Source organism: Haemaphysalis longicornis, unplaced genomic scaffold (genome assembly GCF_048455015.1).
Source record: "Haemaphysalis longicornis isolate Haplotype H1 unplaced genomic scaffold, Haemaphysalis longicornis Haplotype H1 scaffold_1, whole genome shotgun sequence".
Taxonomy (NCBI): Eukaryota; Metazoa; Arthropoda; class Arachnida; order Ixodida; family Ixodidae; genus Haemaphysalis; species Haemaphysalis longicornis.
Window position 1 is genome coordinate 270,510,725 of NW_027526203.1, and position 13,921 is coordinate 270,524,645.

General features: G+C 48.8%; 1 protein-coding gene across 1 annotated transcript; it reads left to right on the forward strand.

The window, feature by feature from the left end:
• The first annotated feature begins 221 nt into the window (after positions 1 to 221).
• Positions 222 to 13,602, forward strand: LOC144158907 (uncharacterized). The gene is made up of 5 exons (XM_077690098.1): positions 222 to 578; positions 10,084 to 10,165; positions 10,631 to 10,717; positions 13,324 to 13,393; positions 13,527 to 13,602. The coding sequence occupies exons 1-5, from the start codon at positions 417 to 419 to the stop codon at positions 13,600 to 13,602; spliced, it is 477 nt and encodes a 158-aa protein (XP_077546224.1). The 5' UTR covers positions 222 to 416.
• The last annotated feature ends 319 nt before the right edge of the window (positions 13,603 to 13,921 follow it).

Genomic DNA, 13,921 nt, shown 5'->3' on the forward strand with positions numbered 1-13,921 from the left:
TTATCGGGAAGTCCTTATGCCGGGTGGTTGTGGTGATGGGCGGTATCACTCTAATCCTGGTAACCCATAATGTAACTTCTAAACGGAAGTAACCTATAAAATAAAGGTTACACTGGAACCATTTTGATGTTTTCTTTATCCCAGTCAATTCTAAGGGTTACAAGCGTGAAGTTAAAAGCGTTTATAGGTTACATTAATGATTTATAGGTTACATAAACAAAATCTGACATGTAACCTTTACGTTGTAACCTATAAAACGCCCTGTAACCTATAAGAGATGCTCGTCGCGCCTTCTCTCCAGGCGGCCGTCGATTTCTCCGTTGCATGACGGGATATCAAGAAATGGCGGCGCCCGCAGGCCCGGTGGCCGTGTTTTCGCGCCACTCGAGCCTTTTTACCGCTGTGATACCCCTACGATGAAGCGAGGATTGGTGTTACAAGACTTATTTGTCGGCGTGGGTCGCGGAGGCTGCGGCGAGCCCATTTGTGACTGGCAGCGCTACACGGCCCGTTCTTCTACGACCAGCATCAAGTTCGCATGTTGGACCAATGCCCCGGCGCCAGTGAAAGCGAACTCGGTGAGTATATTCCCGTAACGGTTTCCGTGTTTTCATTGGATGTATCTTTTCGCTGGGGGCTTTTCAATTTGAAATTGCAGCATTCGAGAGGGATTTTCGTTACCCGACTGGTTGCTTCGCTGGACGTTTTCTGTTGCCCGCGACGGCAATTGAATGAAATCGCGGGCTTGCGTTCCTTGCGTCAGACTATACCGTTCATTATTGGCGGTGAGATCTTTGAGTGGCGCCCCCTGGCTCTGACGTCGGCTTAGGGATTCGCGCCGCTGTCGTCTGCTACACTCCGCTTGTGAGGGGCAACAGTGCCTGGGCTAGAAATCGCCCGCTTCGTTGCTGTAGAGCTTTAAAAGCGTATTTCTAGCGATTCAGTTATTTTGCCAGCTTCTGACGCATCTGAATAATTTGAAGCTGTATCCCCCACAAGTTTGCAACACACGAAGAGATAGAGAACAACTTTCTTCAGAGTATCGGTCAGAAGATCGTGTGTAACTCGTCCTTTCTTGCTTATTCGCGAGGATCAGCGATCAGAGCTTCTCGATAAGTATTCAGAATGCGTAGGCTTCCCTGCAGTATTTTTGAGATGCTCCTATGAAGACTCAACAGTCTAATACTACGTACCAAGCAGCGGCCTCTACACGCTCATCGCACAGCAGGAAATAAAGCGGCTTTCTTCTGTTTCTTTCGTTGTTGTCTTGTATCGGATTAATGTTTCTTGCTTTTTTTTTCTGACCAACGCATTAATTTTTCTGCGCCGTCACCAACTTCTTATTAGGAGGGTTCGGGATGTTTGGGAGCCTCACAAAGGTCTTGTGGATATTTCCTTCATTTTGTATGGCATACATTCCCTTCTTCACAAATTCGCTTTCATAACGGCTGCGTGCAAGAAGGTGCATATCCGCAGCGTGCTTTGTTTATTCACATGCAAATACAATGAGAAGGTTTGTGCTACGCCACCGCGATCGCACCCTAAACAACGTGGTCCACAGTACTCGAAGGCGGCTTTTGTGCTCCGAATTTCTATCGTAATTATATCGTTATCATAATGAACTGAGTCTCAACTCGAACAATGATGACATGATTACAGTGTTGAAGGCATGATATATTCGCTAACTAACGTAATAAATAGTATACCTGCATATATTACAAGACTCGAAACCGAAGAAGAATTCCAAGTAGCTCCTTATTGCTTTTCAACCCTTCCAGGCGCGAAGAACAAATCCTATTCTACTCGGGATGGCGTTCTATGATTTGAAGAAAATTACTTTTACTCTCTTGTCCTGGACTGAGGACCCGGCCAACTAACCAGATCGATTTAATTGTTAAACAAAGTTTTCCCCTCCTCCCCTTCCTCCTCTTCCTCCTCTTGAGTGCAGTTTTCCTATAACGCATATCCGAATACCGGGAAGATATGGCTGTGAAAAATGTTCCGAAATATCCCTCCAGGTCTTAACAAACATATATGTGTTACTATAAATTTAACGAAGACGTGACTCGTTTTGCTCAATAAACCTCCCTACTGGTTAGATGCCTGGTATAGAATCAGCACGCGCGTATATACACACTGGGTTCTTTGGAACTCAACCTACAGTTTTTGCAGTCTATAGTGCATGTCGGCAAACTTTCAATCGTGATGCCTTCTGCCAAAGCCGACAGCCCTGAAGGCCTAGAATTTGTTTTGGTTTCCATTTTTGCTGTTGTCGGTTATTAGCAGCTGACTGTTCCTTTTGTTCGAATGCTTACATGAGAAGCTGACGCCTAGCTCCGACTCTTCGCGCTCCGCACAGGACCGGCTTCGCAAGGAATGGGGTGGCGCCGGCAATGTTTCTCCCGTAGCGGTATCCAAAACTATCCTTTAATTGACAACATGAGCTAGTGTATGCGATTTTTCAGTTTTCAGTTCAGTTCAGTTCAGTTTATTCCCAGAAGCATCTGGACGACTTCCTGGCTAAAAGCTGCTCGAGCAGCTTGACAAAGGCGCAGGAAGCCGTTACAAGGCATGGAGGACGGACCACGTAACACAGATGTAATCATAACTAACAGAAAAACAAAAAACAAAAATAAAACACGATTTCAATTTAACAAATCAGTTCTACAAATTTCATCAAAGATAATCAAAATTAGATGAAGGAAACACAGATTAGAGAAACAGGCCACGAACAGAATGAATAGTTTACATTATCAATAGGAGATTCAAGCACACTGTAAATAAAAATTAAAAATAATACGCTAGAAATATGTAGGAAAAAACATGATTCAGAACACAGTGCATAATCGATTCCAAACACACAGTAAACATACAATAGGACAGAAAATACAGAAGTAAAAACCAGTTTGGTTCAGTTACAATAGGCCAGGAATACAGAAGTAAAAACAAGCTAGGTTCAGTTACGATTGCAGGATGTATGTTCGAAGTTGTTTTCTACTGTACCCAGAAGTATGTTGGTGTCTATTTAGTGTCAAGGGAACATTATGAGATAATGACTGAAACTTGTAATTAACTTGTAATTAAGCCTATTATTATGATAAAAAGTTACCCACACGCCAATTCTGGTGCGGACAAGCATCATATTGTCACGAAGCCAAGGACGACGCAGGTGTCTTGCAGGAGAAACAAGTTTATTGGAGCGAACTCGTGCTCCCCTAACAACTTAAAAGAATACAGAGGCGGCGAAGCAGCGGTCAACAAAGTGACTTGCGTCAGCGAGCGTCGCAGAATCGAATGCTCCGGCGTCCGCACTGCAGGCTTTTTATCTTTCGGCGCGCGTGGTTCTCGAAACGTCGATTCGCATCGAGAACATAGTAGATCCAAGAAGATTATTCTGGGCTGTTCACGTTAGATCGGAATGCTCTCCCTATCACGACAGATAACACATGCGGCACAGAAAGAAAGAATGGAACACGCGCTTCCCTTGGCGCAGAGATAACACAGACCGGCGCAGCCGGGCGGTAAAAGCAAAACACAAATAAACAAACCCAATGTATGGTTCGCGGCATTACCCCCCCTCTAAGAGTGCATCGACCCGATGCTAACATAAGCGACAGTCCGAAAATAAAATTCGTTATCGTCCGTAGAAAGGTTTTAAGCGAACCACGTGAACGACTTCGGGCCGCGTGCGTCGTCGTGATGTTCCGGAATCACCATCGGGGATCACCTCGTAGGTAAGTTGGCCGACACGTCGTAGAATCTGGTAGGGTCCGAAATACCGTCGCAGGAGCTTCTCACTGAGTCCGCGTCGTCGGATGGGAGTCCAAACCCAAACACGATCCCCTGGTTGGTACTCGGCGTCTCGGCGTCGGAGGTTGTAGCGGCCCGCATCCACCAGCTGCTGGTCCGTTATACGAACTCGAGCGAGCTGGCGGGCCTCCTCTGCACGTTGAAGATATCCGTGGACGTCGGCGTTGAGGTCGTCGTCTTCTACGTGCGGAAGCATGGCGTCGAGCATCGTAGTTGGCCTTCTACCGTAGACAAGCTCGAACGGCGTCAGCTGCGTCGTCTCCTGGATAGCCGTGTTGTACGCAAACGTGACATACGGGAGCACTTCGTCCCAAGTCTTATGTTCAACGTCAACGTACATTGACAGCATATCTGCGATTGTCTTGTTCAGACGTTCTGTTAGTCCGTTCGTTTGGGGGTGGTACGCCGTCGTTCTTCGGTGATCCGTGTTGCTGTAGCGTAATACTCCTTGCATCAGCTCCGCAGTAAATGCCGTTCCGCGGTCGGTGATTAGGACTTCCGGGGCTCCATGTCGCAGCACAACTTGGCTTATAAAGAACTTTGCCACTTCTTGTGCAGTCCCCCTCGGAAGAGCGGCGGTCTCTGCGTAGCGCGTCATGTAGTCTGTCGCTACGACAATCCACTTGTTCTGTGATCGTGACGTAGGGAACGGGCCTAAAAGGTCCATTCCAATCTGTTGAAATGGTCTCGATGGGACGGCGATCGGTTGCAGAAGTCCAGCGGGTCTTGTCGGCGGCGTTTTTCGTCGCTGGCAGTCACGGCAGCTCCGGACGTAGTGGGTGACGTCAGAGGTAAGGCCGGGCCAGTAGTACCTCGCCTTGATTTTTCCAATAGTGCGCGCTGTGCCGAGATGTCCGGAAGACGGGTCGTCGTGGCACGCTTCCAAAATTTCGTCACGAAGGTCCGCGGGGATGACGAGAAGGTAATTCGCTCTTGTTCCGGGGCTGAAATTCTTCTTCACGAGAACGGAGTTTCTCAGGCTGAATGCTGGTAGGCTGCGTTTGAAGGTCCTAGGAACGGCAACGTTGCATCCCTCGAGGTACTCGATTATGACACGTAAGTCGGGGTCGGCACGCTGCTGGGCGGCTAGGTCGCTCTCCGTCACGATCCCGAAGAACGCGCTGTCTTCATCAGAGTCTTGTGGTGGTGGGTCGACGGGGGCGCGGGACAGGCAGTCGGCGTCGGAGTGTTTCCTGCCGGATTTATAAACGACTGTAACGTCGAACTCCTGCAGGCGTAAGCTCCACCGCCCAAGACGGCCAGAGGGGTCCTTCAAATTGGCGAGCCAACACAGCGCATGGTGGTCTGTTACAACCTTGAATGGCCGTCCATACACGTATGGGCGAAATTTTGAAATCGCCCATATAATAGCCAGGCACTCTTTCTCAGAGGCAGAATAGTTTTTCTCCTCCTTCGACAGACCACGGCTGGCATAGGCGATCACCCTTTCGCAGCCGCTTTGCTTTTGGACAAGGACGGCACCCAAGCCTATATCACTGGCGTCCGTGTGCATTTCCGTTTCGGCATTTTCGTCGAAATGAGCGAGCACGGGCGGTCTTTGCAGGCGTTTTTGCAGCTCGCAGAATGCTTTTTCTTGGTCGTTTTCCCAGCTGAAAGGGGTGCTATCTTTCGTCAAGCGCGTGAGTGGCTCTGCAATGCGTGCGAAGTTTGCGACGAAGCGCCGGTAGTATGCGCACAGCCCGAGAAATCTTCGCACGCCCTTCTTGTCTTTCGGCCTTGGGAAGTTCGCAATGGCTGAAGTTTTTGCCGGGTCAGGTAGGACTCCCGCGGCGTTGACGACGTGGCCCAAGAACTTGAGTTCCCCGTATGCGAAACGGCACTTTTCAGGCTTCAGCGTCAACCCCGACGTACGAATGGCCTCGAGTACAGACTCCAACCTTGCAAGGTGTTCGTCGAAAGTCCGGGCGAATACCACTACGTCGTCGAGGTATACGAGGCAGGTGTGCCACTTAAGGCCAGCTAGCACAGTGTCCATGACTCTTTGAAACGTCGCTGGTGCTGTGCACAGCCCAAACGGCATCACCTTGAACTCGTATAGGCCGTCTGGGGTTATAAATGCAGTCTTCTCTCGGTCTCTCTCGTCCACTTCAATTTGCCAGTAGCCGGTCTTCAGGTCCATCGATGAGAAGTACTTCGCGTGGCAGAGGTGGTCGAGGGCGTCGTCGATTCGGGGGAGGGGGTACACGTCCTTTTTCGTGATTTTGTTCAGTCGCCGGTAGTCAACACAAAACCTTAACGTGCCGTCTTTTTTCTTTACGAGTACGACGGGCGCAGCCCAGGGGCTTTTCGAGGGCTGTATAATGTCGTCGCTGAGCATGTCGTCGACTTGAGTCCGGATGGCTTCCCGTTCGTGTGAAGAGACGCGGTACGGTGACTGTCGGGTGGGTCGGGCTCCATCTTCGGTTATTATCCGGTGCTTCGCTAGAGGGGTCTGACGTAGTTTTGCGCTCGACGAAAAACATTCGCTATAGCGACGCAGCAAAGCCAATAACTTGTTCCGTTGTTCTTGCGGTAGCGCCGGATTCACGTCGAAAGGCTGCGGGAGCTTGAAGGTTTCTACGGGTGTGCGTTCAAAGTCGATGACCGCGATCACGTCACTTGCTTCTTGCGCTTCTTCGAGGAATGCAATTGCCGCGCCCTTGTTTAAATGCTGGTACTCCTCGGTGAAATTCGTAACCAAAATGTGGGATTGGTGTTCCTTGAAGCGCGCAATGCCTCTTGCGACCGACACACCACGGTTGAGAAGCACCCTTTGATCGGTGTCTACGATAGCGTCGACGTCAGGAGCAGCATCTTCACAGTAGACTGCGACCATCAAGCTTGCGCGGGGTGGCAGGGTGACATGATCATCGGCAATCCTTACAGCAGCACGTCGTTCGGGGTTCGGTTCCGGCGTCATGGAGTGATTGGGGGAAAAAGTTATTGACTTGGTCTGCAGGTCGATTATTGCACCGTTGTCCATCAAAAAGTCCATTCCAAGAATTACGTCGCGGGAGCAGTTAGGCAGAATGACGAACGCCGCAGCGTACGTTGTGCCGTCTATGGTGACGCGCGATGTGCACGTTCCACTTGGCGTCACGAGGTGGCCTCCTGCTGTGCGTATGTGCGGACCGTCCCATCTGGTCATAACTTTCTTCAGTTTAGACGCAAATGGTCCGCTCATTACCGAATAGTCAGCTCCCGTGTCTACGAGGGCGACTACGTCAAAGCCGTCGATGGACACCTTGACGTCAGATGCAGTCTTCCTCGAGTTCCGGGTTCGTCGGGGCGTCGTATCTCTGCTTGTACGTGTTGACGGTCGGGCACTGTGCGTCGTCGTTGTCATCGTCTTCTCAGCGGACGTGTCGGTCCGGTCGGGTGCGCGTCGCGGCGTATAGCTGTCGTCGTGTACGGGAGTCTCGTCAGGTCTGGGTCGGATCGTCGGGATGAGGGCATGTTGTGAGTCACTGTCTTCCGCGAGTCGTTGCGTCGTTGGAGGGTTTTCATTTTTCCGCGATCGTGCAACTTTACCTCCAGAAGTTGCTGCTTTTAGTTTCCCCCGCGTGGGCTGGGGGACCTTCCACGTGAGAACTCAGCACTGCTACGGCGGTTCGGCGACTGGTATGGGTAGGGTGACGGTGAACGGTTGAAGCGGGCTGGTCCTCGGTTGGTGTTGGAGAGGTATTCTTCGATCTCCGATGGGCGCTGGCCAGTTCGGGGGCGGGGTGCGTCGACGGAGAACCCTCGCAAACCGAGCCTCCTGTAGGGGCAGCGACGGTAGACGTGGTCGGCCTCTCCGCAGTGGTAGCACAGCGGACGATTGTCGGACGTTCGCCACACGTCGGTCTTCCTTGGGGCAGGGGGTTGCGCCGCAGGTGGTCGGGCCGGCGAGAGGGGACGACGGTACGGAGCCTCGTGACGATAGGGTGCAGGTGGGCGAGGGCGATGTACAGCAGCCGCGTAGGTCATGGCTTGCGGCTCGCGAGGTGCTACTGGCGTCGTTGAAGTTCCCAGCGCCTGCTGCACTTCTTCTCTAATGACGTCGGTAAGAGAAGCGGCTTGTGGTTGCAGCGGCGTCGGGAGCAGTTTCCGGAGCTCCTCCCTCACTATTTCGCGGATAGTGTCGCGTAGTGAGTCGGAGTTGATAGCGCTGGCACCAAGCGTCTCCGAAACCAGCGCATTGATTGGGCGGTCGTACTGCCTCGTTCGGATTTCGAGCGTCTTCTCCATCGCGGCGGCCTCAGACGCGAATTCGGACACGGTCTTGGGGGGGTTGCGAACAAGGCACGCGAAGAGCTCTTGCTTCACACCTCGCATCAGAAACCGTAGTTTCTTTTCTTCCGTCATTCCTGGGTCCGCACGGCGGAAAAGTCGCTTCATTTCCTCGACGAAGATTACGACTCCTTCGTTCGGGTGTTGCGTTCGAGTTTCCAGTAAAATCGCAGCTCGTTCTTTTCTCACCACGGTCGTGAAGGTCTTAAGGAACTCGCTTTTGAATTGCGTCCAGTCGGTCAAGGCGCTCTCGTGGTTTTCAAACCAAGTTCGGGCTGCATCCTCCAAGTAAAAGAAAACATGCCGGAAGGTTTCTTCATCGTCCCACCTGTTGAAGATCCGCACGCGCTCCAGCTTCTCCAACCATTCCTCTGGATCTTCAGCGGGGGCTCCCCGGAACGATGGCGGTTCCCGGGGCTGCTGCAGCATGATTGGCGACGTTGTTTCTTGTACCATAGTGTTGGTTGCAGCGTTCCTTCTCTTGGGCCCTTCTGGCATCAAACCGAACTCGGGTGGTAAACCTTGCAGGCGGAGGCTGGCTCTTGTTGGACTGGCTTGGCGGCTTCCCGAGGTTGCAGTGGGCATGAAGGGTGCTACCCCGCACCTCCACCAGATGTCACGAAGCCAAGGACGACGCAGGTGTCTTGCAGGAGAAACAAGTTTATTGGAGCGAACTTGTGCTCCCCTAACAACTTAAAAGAATACAGAGGCGGCGAAGCAGCGGTCAACAAAGTGACTTGCGTCAGCGAGCGTCGCAGAATCGAATGCTCCGGCGTCCGCACTGCAGGCTTTTTATCTTTCGGCGCGCGTGGTTCTCGAAACGTCGATTCGCATCGAGAACATAGTAGATCCAAGAAGATTATTCTGGGCTGTTCACGTTAGATCGGAATGCTCTCCCTATCACGACAGATAACACATGCGGCACAGAAAGAAAGAATGGAACACGCGCTTCCCTTGGCGCAGAGATAACACAGACCGGCGCAGCCGGGCGGTAAAAGCAAAACACAAATAAACAAACCCAATGTATGGTTCGCGGCAATATGTTGACCGTGCGCAATGAAACAGCAGGGAGAGCGATCCTGAGTGAAGCAGACGACAAATGCGAGAATCCCTAAGCTGACGTCACGGAGGCGCGCTTTGCAGCGCCGCCTGTGTTCGCGCTCACCGCCAATAACAGATAACGGCGCTCGTTACCTGGTTTCTGCTCTGCGCGCCTTCGTCATGTGTTGAGCGTTTTGTTTACGCTGTTGGCTGCATCGGGCGCACTTGACGAGTTATTGGCCCATGTAATTGTCAGGTAGCTCTGCTTGAATATTTGAAATGTTCCCCATTAAAGCCTTGTATTATCGCGCTATTCTCTGGGTATTATCATTTTGTTTCAGCCGTCGGGAAATATTCATTTTCCTCGCTGCATATATTCGGAATGGTGTCTAGTTTATTGGTCTTGTAGTAATATATCCGGATAAACACAAGGTGTGTGCTGCAGAAAAGTAGTCCACTAAATGCTGCCCGAAATTTCTAAACTCACTTTTGTCCAGCACAAGCCTCTTTTTTTTTGTGAAAGTTTGCCCTACCGCACATAAAAAGTTTTCATAAGTACAATACTCTTCATTTTTGTCATTCTTTTCCTTGAGTGGGTAAATTTGATGTTAGTCATTTTGAGGTAGCGGGGCATTTTCACCATGTTAAGTGAGTTTATTATTCTCATTCGCGCAAATCAGTCGTTTATTTATTCGCGTGGTATTGCAGGGCAAATGGTTGTCTCGCGTGATACTAGTGTAATGCAGTAAAGCGACTTTACAGAATGGTGGTATGTATAAGCCAGCATGCAGGCTGCTTGATTGTTGTTTTTTGATGATACAGAAATTGTGACGAATTACACAGAGACAAGTGCAGGTGTAAAAATGGGTGCTGCACCCTCATCGGTTCCTGGCTGTTCGAAAAGTGGTTGCATCTGGCTACCTATGCTATGACTTATGAGCACTACTGTTTTTCTTGCAGGCAGTGTTCCTTGAGCTGACAACCAGGACTCCCCTGCGTATGATACAAGTTGAAATGAAGTCTGATTTCCGTGGAAACAACGGTATGAAAATGCAATAACTAAAACACATTCATTCAAATATTCTTTGTAAAGATGGCACCCAGGCATGCACAGACAAAAGTACGATTCACTTGTAAAAATGCGAGGCCTTCCTTCAAGTGTTATGATGTTATATTTCGTATCTTATTTTGCCTCATGTTTAGTGACTCTATCAGTTCGTTACTACAAGAACGTTATGAATTCACATAACGATTTACTCAGCATGGAGCTTTGTAGTTTTTCAGCAACTCTACCTATTCTATAAGATGCGTGGTTTTGCAGAGCCAACAAGAACTCTTTTTCGAAAAGAGCTCTTTAAGAAAGCTCCAGTTGTTAGTGAGGGATTGTGCTGTGTTCTTTTCTTCGTCTTGTCAAGTTTGAGGTGTTCTTTCATTATGAATGTATACCAGCTGCCGAGCTCTAAAGCCTATTAAATTTTAACCCAAATAACCCTTTGAGTCATTACAGGCACAGAGCTCCCGGGAATGCCACTCGAAGATCGCTGCAAGTTCCAGATGTATCCTCTCCTACAACACATTTGGACGATGAAAAAATGTAAGTTGGCGATTCCTTTTTACAAATAGCCGAGGAAGAAACCACCGGTAGAAGAACAATTTACTGAAATGAAAAACGTATCGGCTTCCACGTGGGATCCTCGTTCAAAATGAGACTGCCAGTACAAGGGGGGGGGGGGGGGAGGGAGATGTTTAAGTACATCCAAAAATGTGACGCAGACGGCGTCAGTATCGTGAAAGCACGTTTCCTGGGTTTAGTGCGACGTTCGCTCTGTTGCGTGTACTAGTGATTCTACATGAAGGCGCGGAAATGTTTTTGCTTTCTCTTTTGCAAATGTATGTCAGTTTATTCCGTAGCCTAAAGTTTCTGCCTGTTCTGGGTGAGCATGCAGAAACATTTCGCGAGATAAACAGGAACACGGCACGATTAAAATTCGGGAAGGTTGGCCGGTATGACTATAGTGGCTTCGCGTTGTTCTGAACAATGGGGCCAAATTACTCTGTGTAACGATTACTGAAATGATGTGAAATTATTTCAAAGGCCGTAAATCACTCCTTCTCTGGTGTGGCCTTTCATTTCATTCTCTGGCCTCCGTCTTCATTTTCGTGTAATATTTTTCGTACTTCACATGCCTGTGGTTTGGTGTGAGGGGCTTATGGTTGCACTGGATTTTGTTCTTTTTCTGAAATTTTCTGTAGATGGCTATTCAAGGTGGGGAAATCCAAGTGACGGCCCCTCACATATATACCTCCATCTGCGGCAGCAGGGAACAAGTTATTCAGATGACCTCGGGAAATCTTCAGCGTGCCCTGATTTTGTGCCTGCTTGTGTACTGCGTAAATTGCGAAGCTTATCTTTGAATTTTTCCAAGCGCCTTTTTTAATGCAGGAAATTATAGATCCCATTTAAAGTTTGTCCAAAAGACAGATTGCAATCGGCCTAGAAACTTGTTAGTGCTGCATAAAAAACGACGACTTGGCGTGGGAATCACAACTCAGTTGGAATTGTAAAGAGGAACCTAAGCGGCAAGTGTAAAGATTAATTCGTAAAGACAAGTGAATTCCAAGTGTAATATTAGACTGAGTGAAACAGAGAATGTAGGGAACATAGCCATAAACACTGCTTTGTATGAAACAGTGAATTTGTAATAAATGTTCTTTCTGCTTTCCCACATTCTGCATTTTTTCTGTGGGGAACCATGACAATAACGCTGTACTCGGAAAGTGCACCTATGAGAACCATCTTATAAATGTAGCTCAAACTCGAATTCGTCTGAAATTGTTGAATTGCAGTGCCAAACAATTCGAAATACTTTGCATACATCCGTGGAAATATTGAGGTAAAGAATGTGTATATTTGGCCATGTTTGTGAAGCTGTTCACGCAACATTTATTAAATAGGTTTAATAAGGATATATGAATAAACCGAGTTTTACCTGGAAGTCTAAAGCAATATAGGAAACGCCAGTTCGCCCAGGAATCCGCACTCGTGTAATACTCAATAAGGAACGATAATAACATTGGGGTGGTTCGCAGCTTTGGATTTTAATAGATAGCCCACAGGTGTTTCATAATAATAAATGTGAATGTTCAAAACTACTGATGCCAAACTTCTGGAAATGTGCTCCTGTTAAATGCGCAAATATGTGTGCATCTACTGCAATTCTCTTTTGATAATCATGGCCTAAGTTGTCAGACAAGAATTTTTGGCTTAAGGCTATGTTGTTTAACTAATGTTTAACTAAAGCTAAAATTCATTCCCGCAATTTACCAAAAGACCTATCATGCATGTTTGATACTGGTTTCTTAAACGGGACAAAGCTGATGCAAACATCAAATTTAGTTATGCCTGTTTATAAGACTTAAGCGTTGCCAATACTCGCAAAGATTTTTGGGTGACAACCTAGGTAACGATTATCGAACAGTTAATGCAATGCATATATATTAAGGGAACATTTTCAAGCATTTTAGCGCCGCAATTTTAGGAATTATAAAAGTAACTTCTCTTTTAGCCCCAGCCGTGTGGCCGGCAGTTTATTCAAGGAACGAAGAAAAGACACCCGACGCAAAAGTTTAGACGGCGCAATGGACAGCATGGTCGCACATATCGTCTTCCACTAACGCGATATTTGTTTACTACGCGGAAAAGGCGCCTTCGGGGCGTCGCCACAGCGGCGCCGCCGAAAGCGCGCCTGGCGCGCAACATGACACCTTCCAGGTGTGTGGCCTTGGACGGCGGTAGATGTAACTTATATAAAGGTATACATGCTGAAATCGGCGAGGTAACCCAGAACTGAGTAACCCTTCCGTGTATACGTATATAAGGGTTACGAAGATATAGGTTACATTTGTACCTTATAAATTATAGGTTACGAAAATTCGAAAATGTATACCTCTATTAAGGGTTACCCAGCTTAGGGTTGAATACTCGTTGTCGTAGAAGTTGGGTTGTTGCTTCTTCTGTTGGAAAGAGGATTGCTCGGGGTTTTTTGATGCAGGGGTCGGGAGATGTCTGTTTGGGCAGTTTTTTTCCCGCTGTGAGAGTGAGGTTCTTGGCAGAGTTTGCATCGGGGTGTGCAGAGGCGGTCTTTCTGGAGGTCCTAGAGGCCGCAGTCCGGGCAATGGGCCTTTTTCGGATGCGGGCAGACGTCTTGGCTGTGGCCGACGTCTCTGCACCACTTGCAAACTTGAATTTTGCGTCGATACCGCCGGCAGCGTAAGAGCTCACAATTCACTTTTGCATAGTATGGGACGCGTGTACCTTTGAATGTGACGAGGGCTGATAGGCTGATACTGCCCGTTAGCCTAGCGTGGATGAGGTACCAGCGATTGTCCTCATTGTATTCCAGGAGCTTCTACGGAGTGTTGTCGTCCGGCAGGCCGGGGATGAAGCCACGGGATGTGCCTGGTGGAGGCTTCATGTAGGCGGTGATGTCATAGTTGACGTTACGGAGGGGGATGCTGGTCAGTTGTGACAGCCTGTCGGCGACGTAGGATTCAGGTGTACCGATCACGAAGATATTGTTTGCCGGTTGCACTAAGCGTACACTCTAAGAAAAAAGGGTGTGGTAGTTTCTCCCTTAAGGGTGGAACAGGAATGTATCATATATTTCTCCCTAAGAGGTAGAAAGGTTCTCCCTTTAAGAGGGAGGAGCGCGTTTCTACCCCTAGGAGTGGAGGAAGATTTCCCCCTTTCGTGAGCTAATGGAGGAGTGTTCCTCCCCTGGCAGCGTCACCCAAGCAA

What these genes read in the sequence shown, in the direction of transcription:
- LOC144158907 (XM_077690098.1), top strand. Translation starts at nt 417, where the DNA reads ATGAAGCGAGGATTGGTGTTACAAGACTTATTTGTCGGCGTGGGTCGC. An exon ending in TGATTTCCGTGGAAACAACG is followed by an intron (nt 10,166 to 10,630) that starts GTATGAAAATGC and finishes GAGTCATTACAG; the next exon opens with GCACAGAGCTCCCGGGAATG. An exon ending in CATTTGGACGATGAAAAAAT is followed by an intron (nt 10,718 to 13,323) that starts GTAAGTTGGCGA and finishes GGATGCGGGCAG; the next exon opens with ACGTCTTGGCTGTGGCCGAC.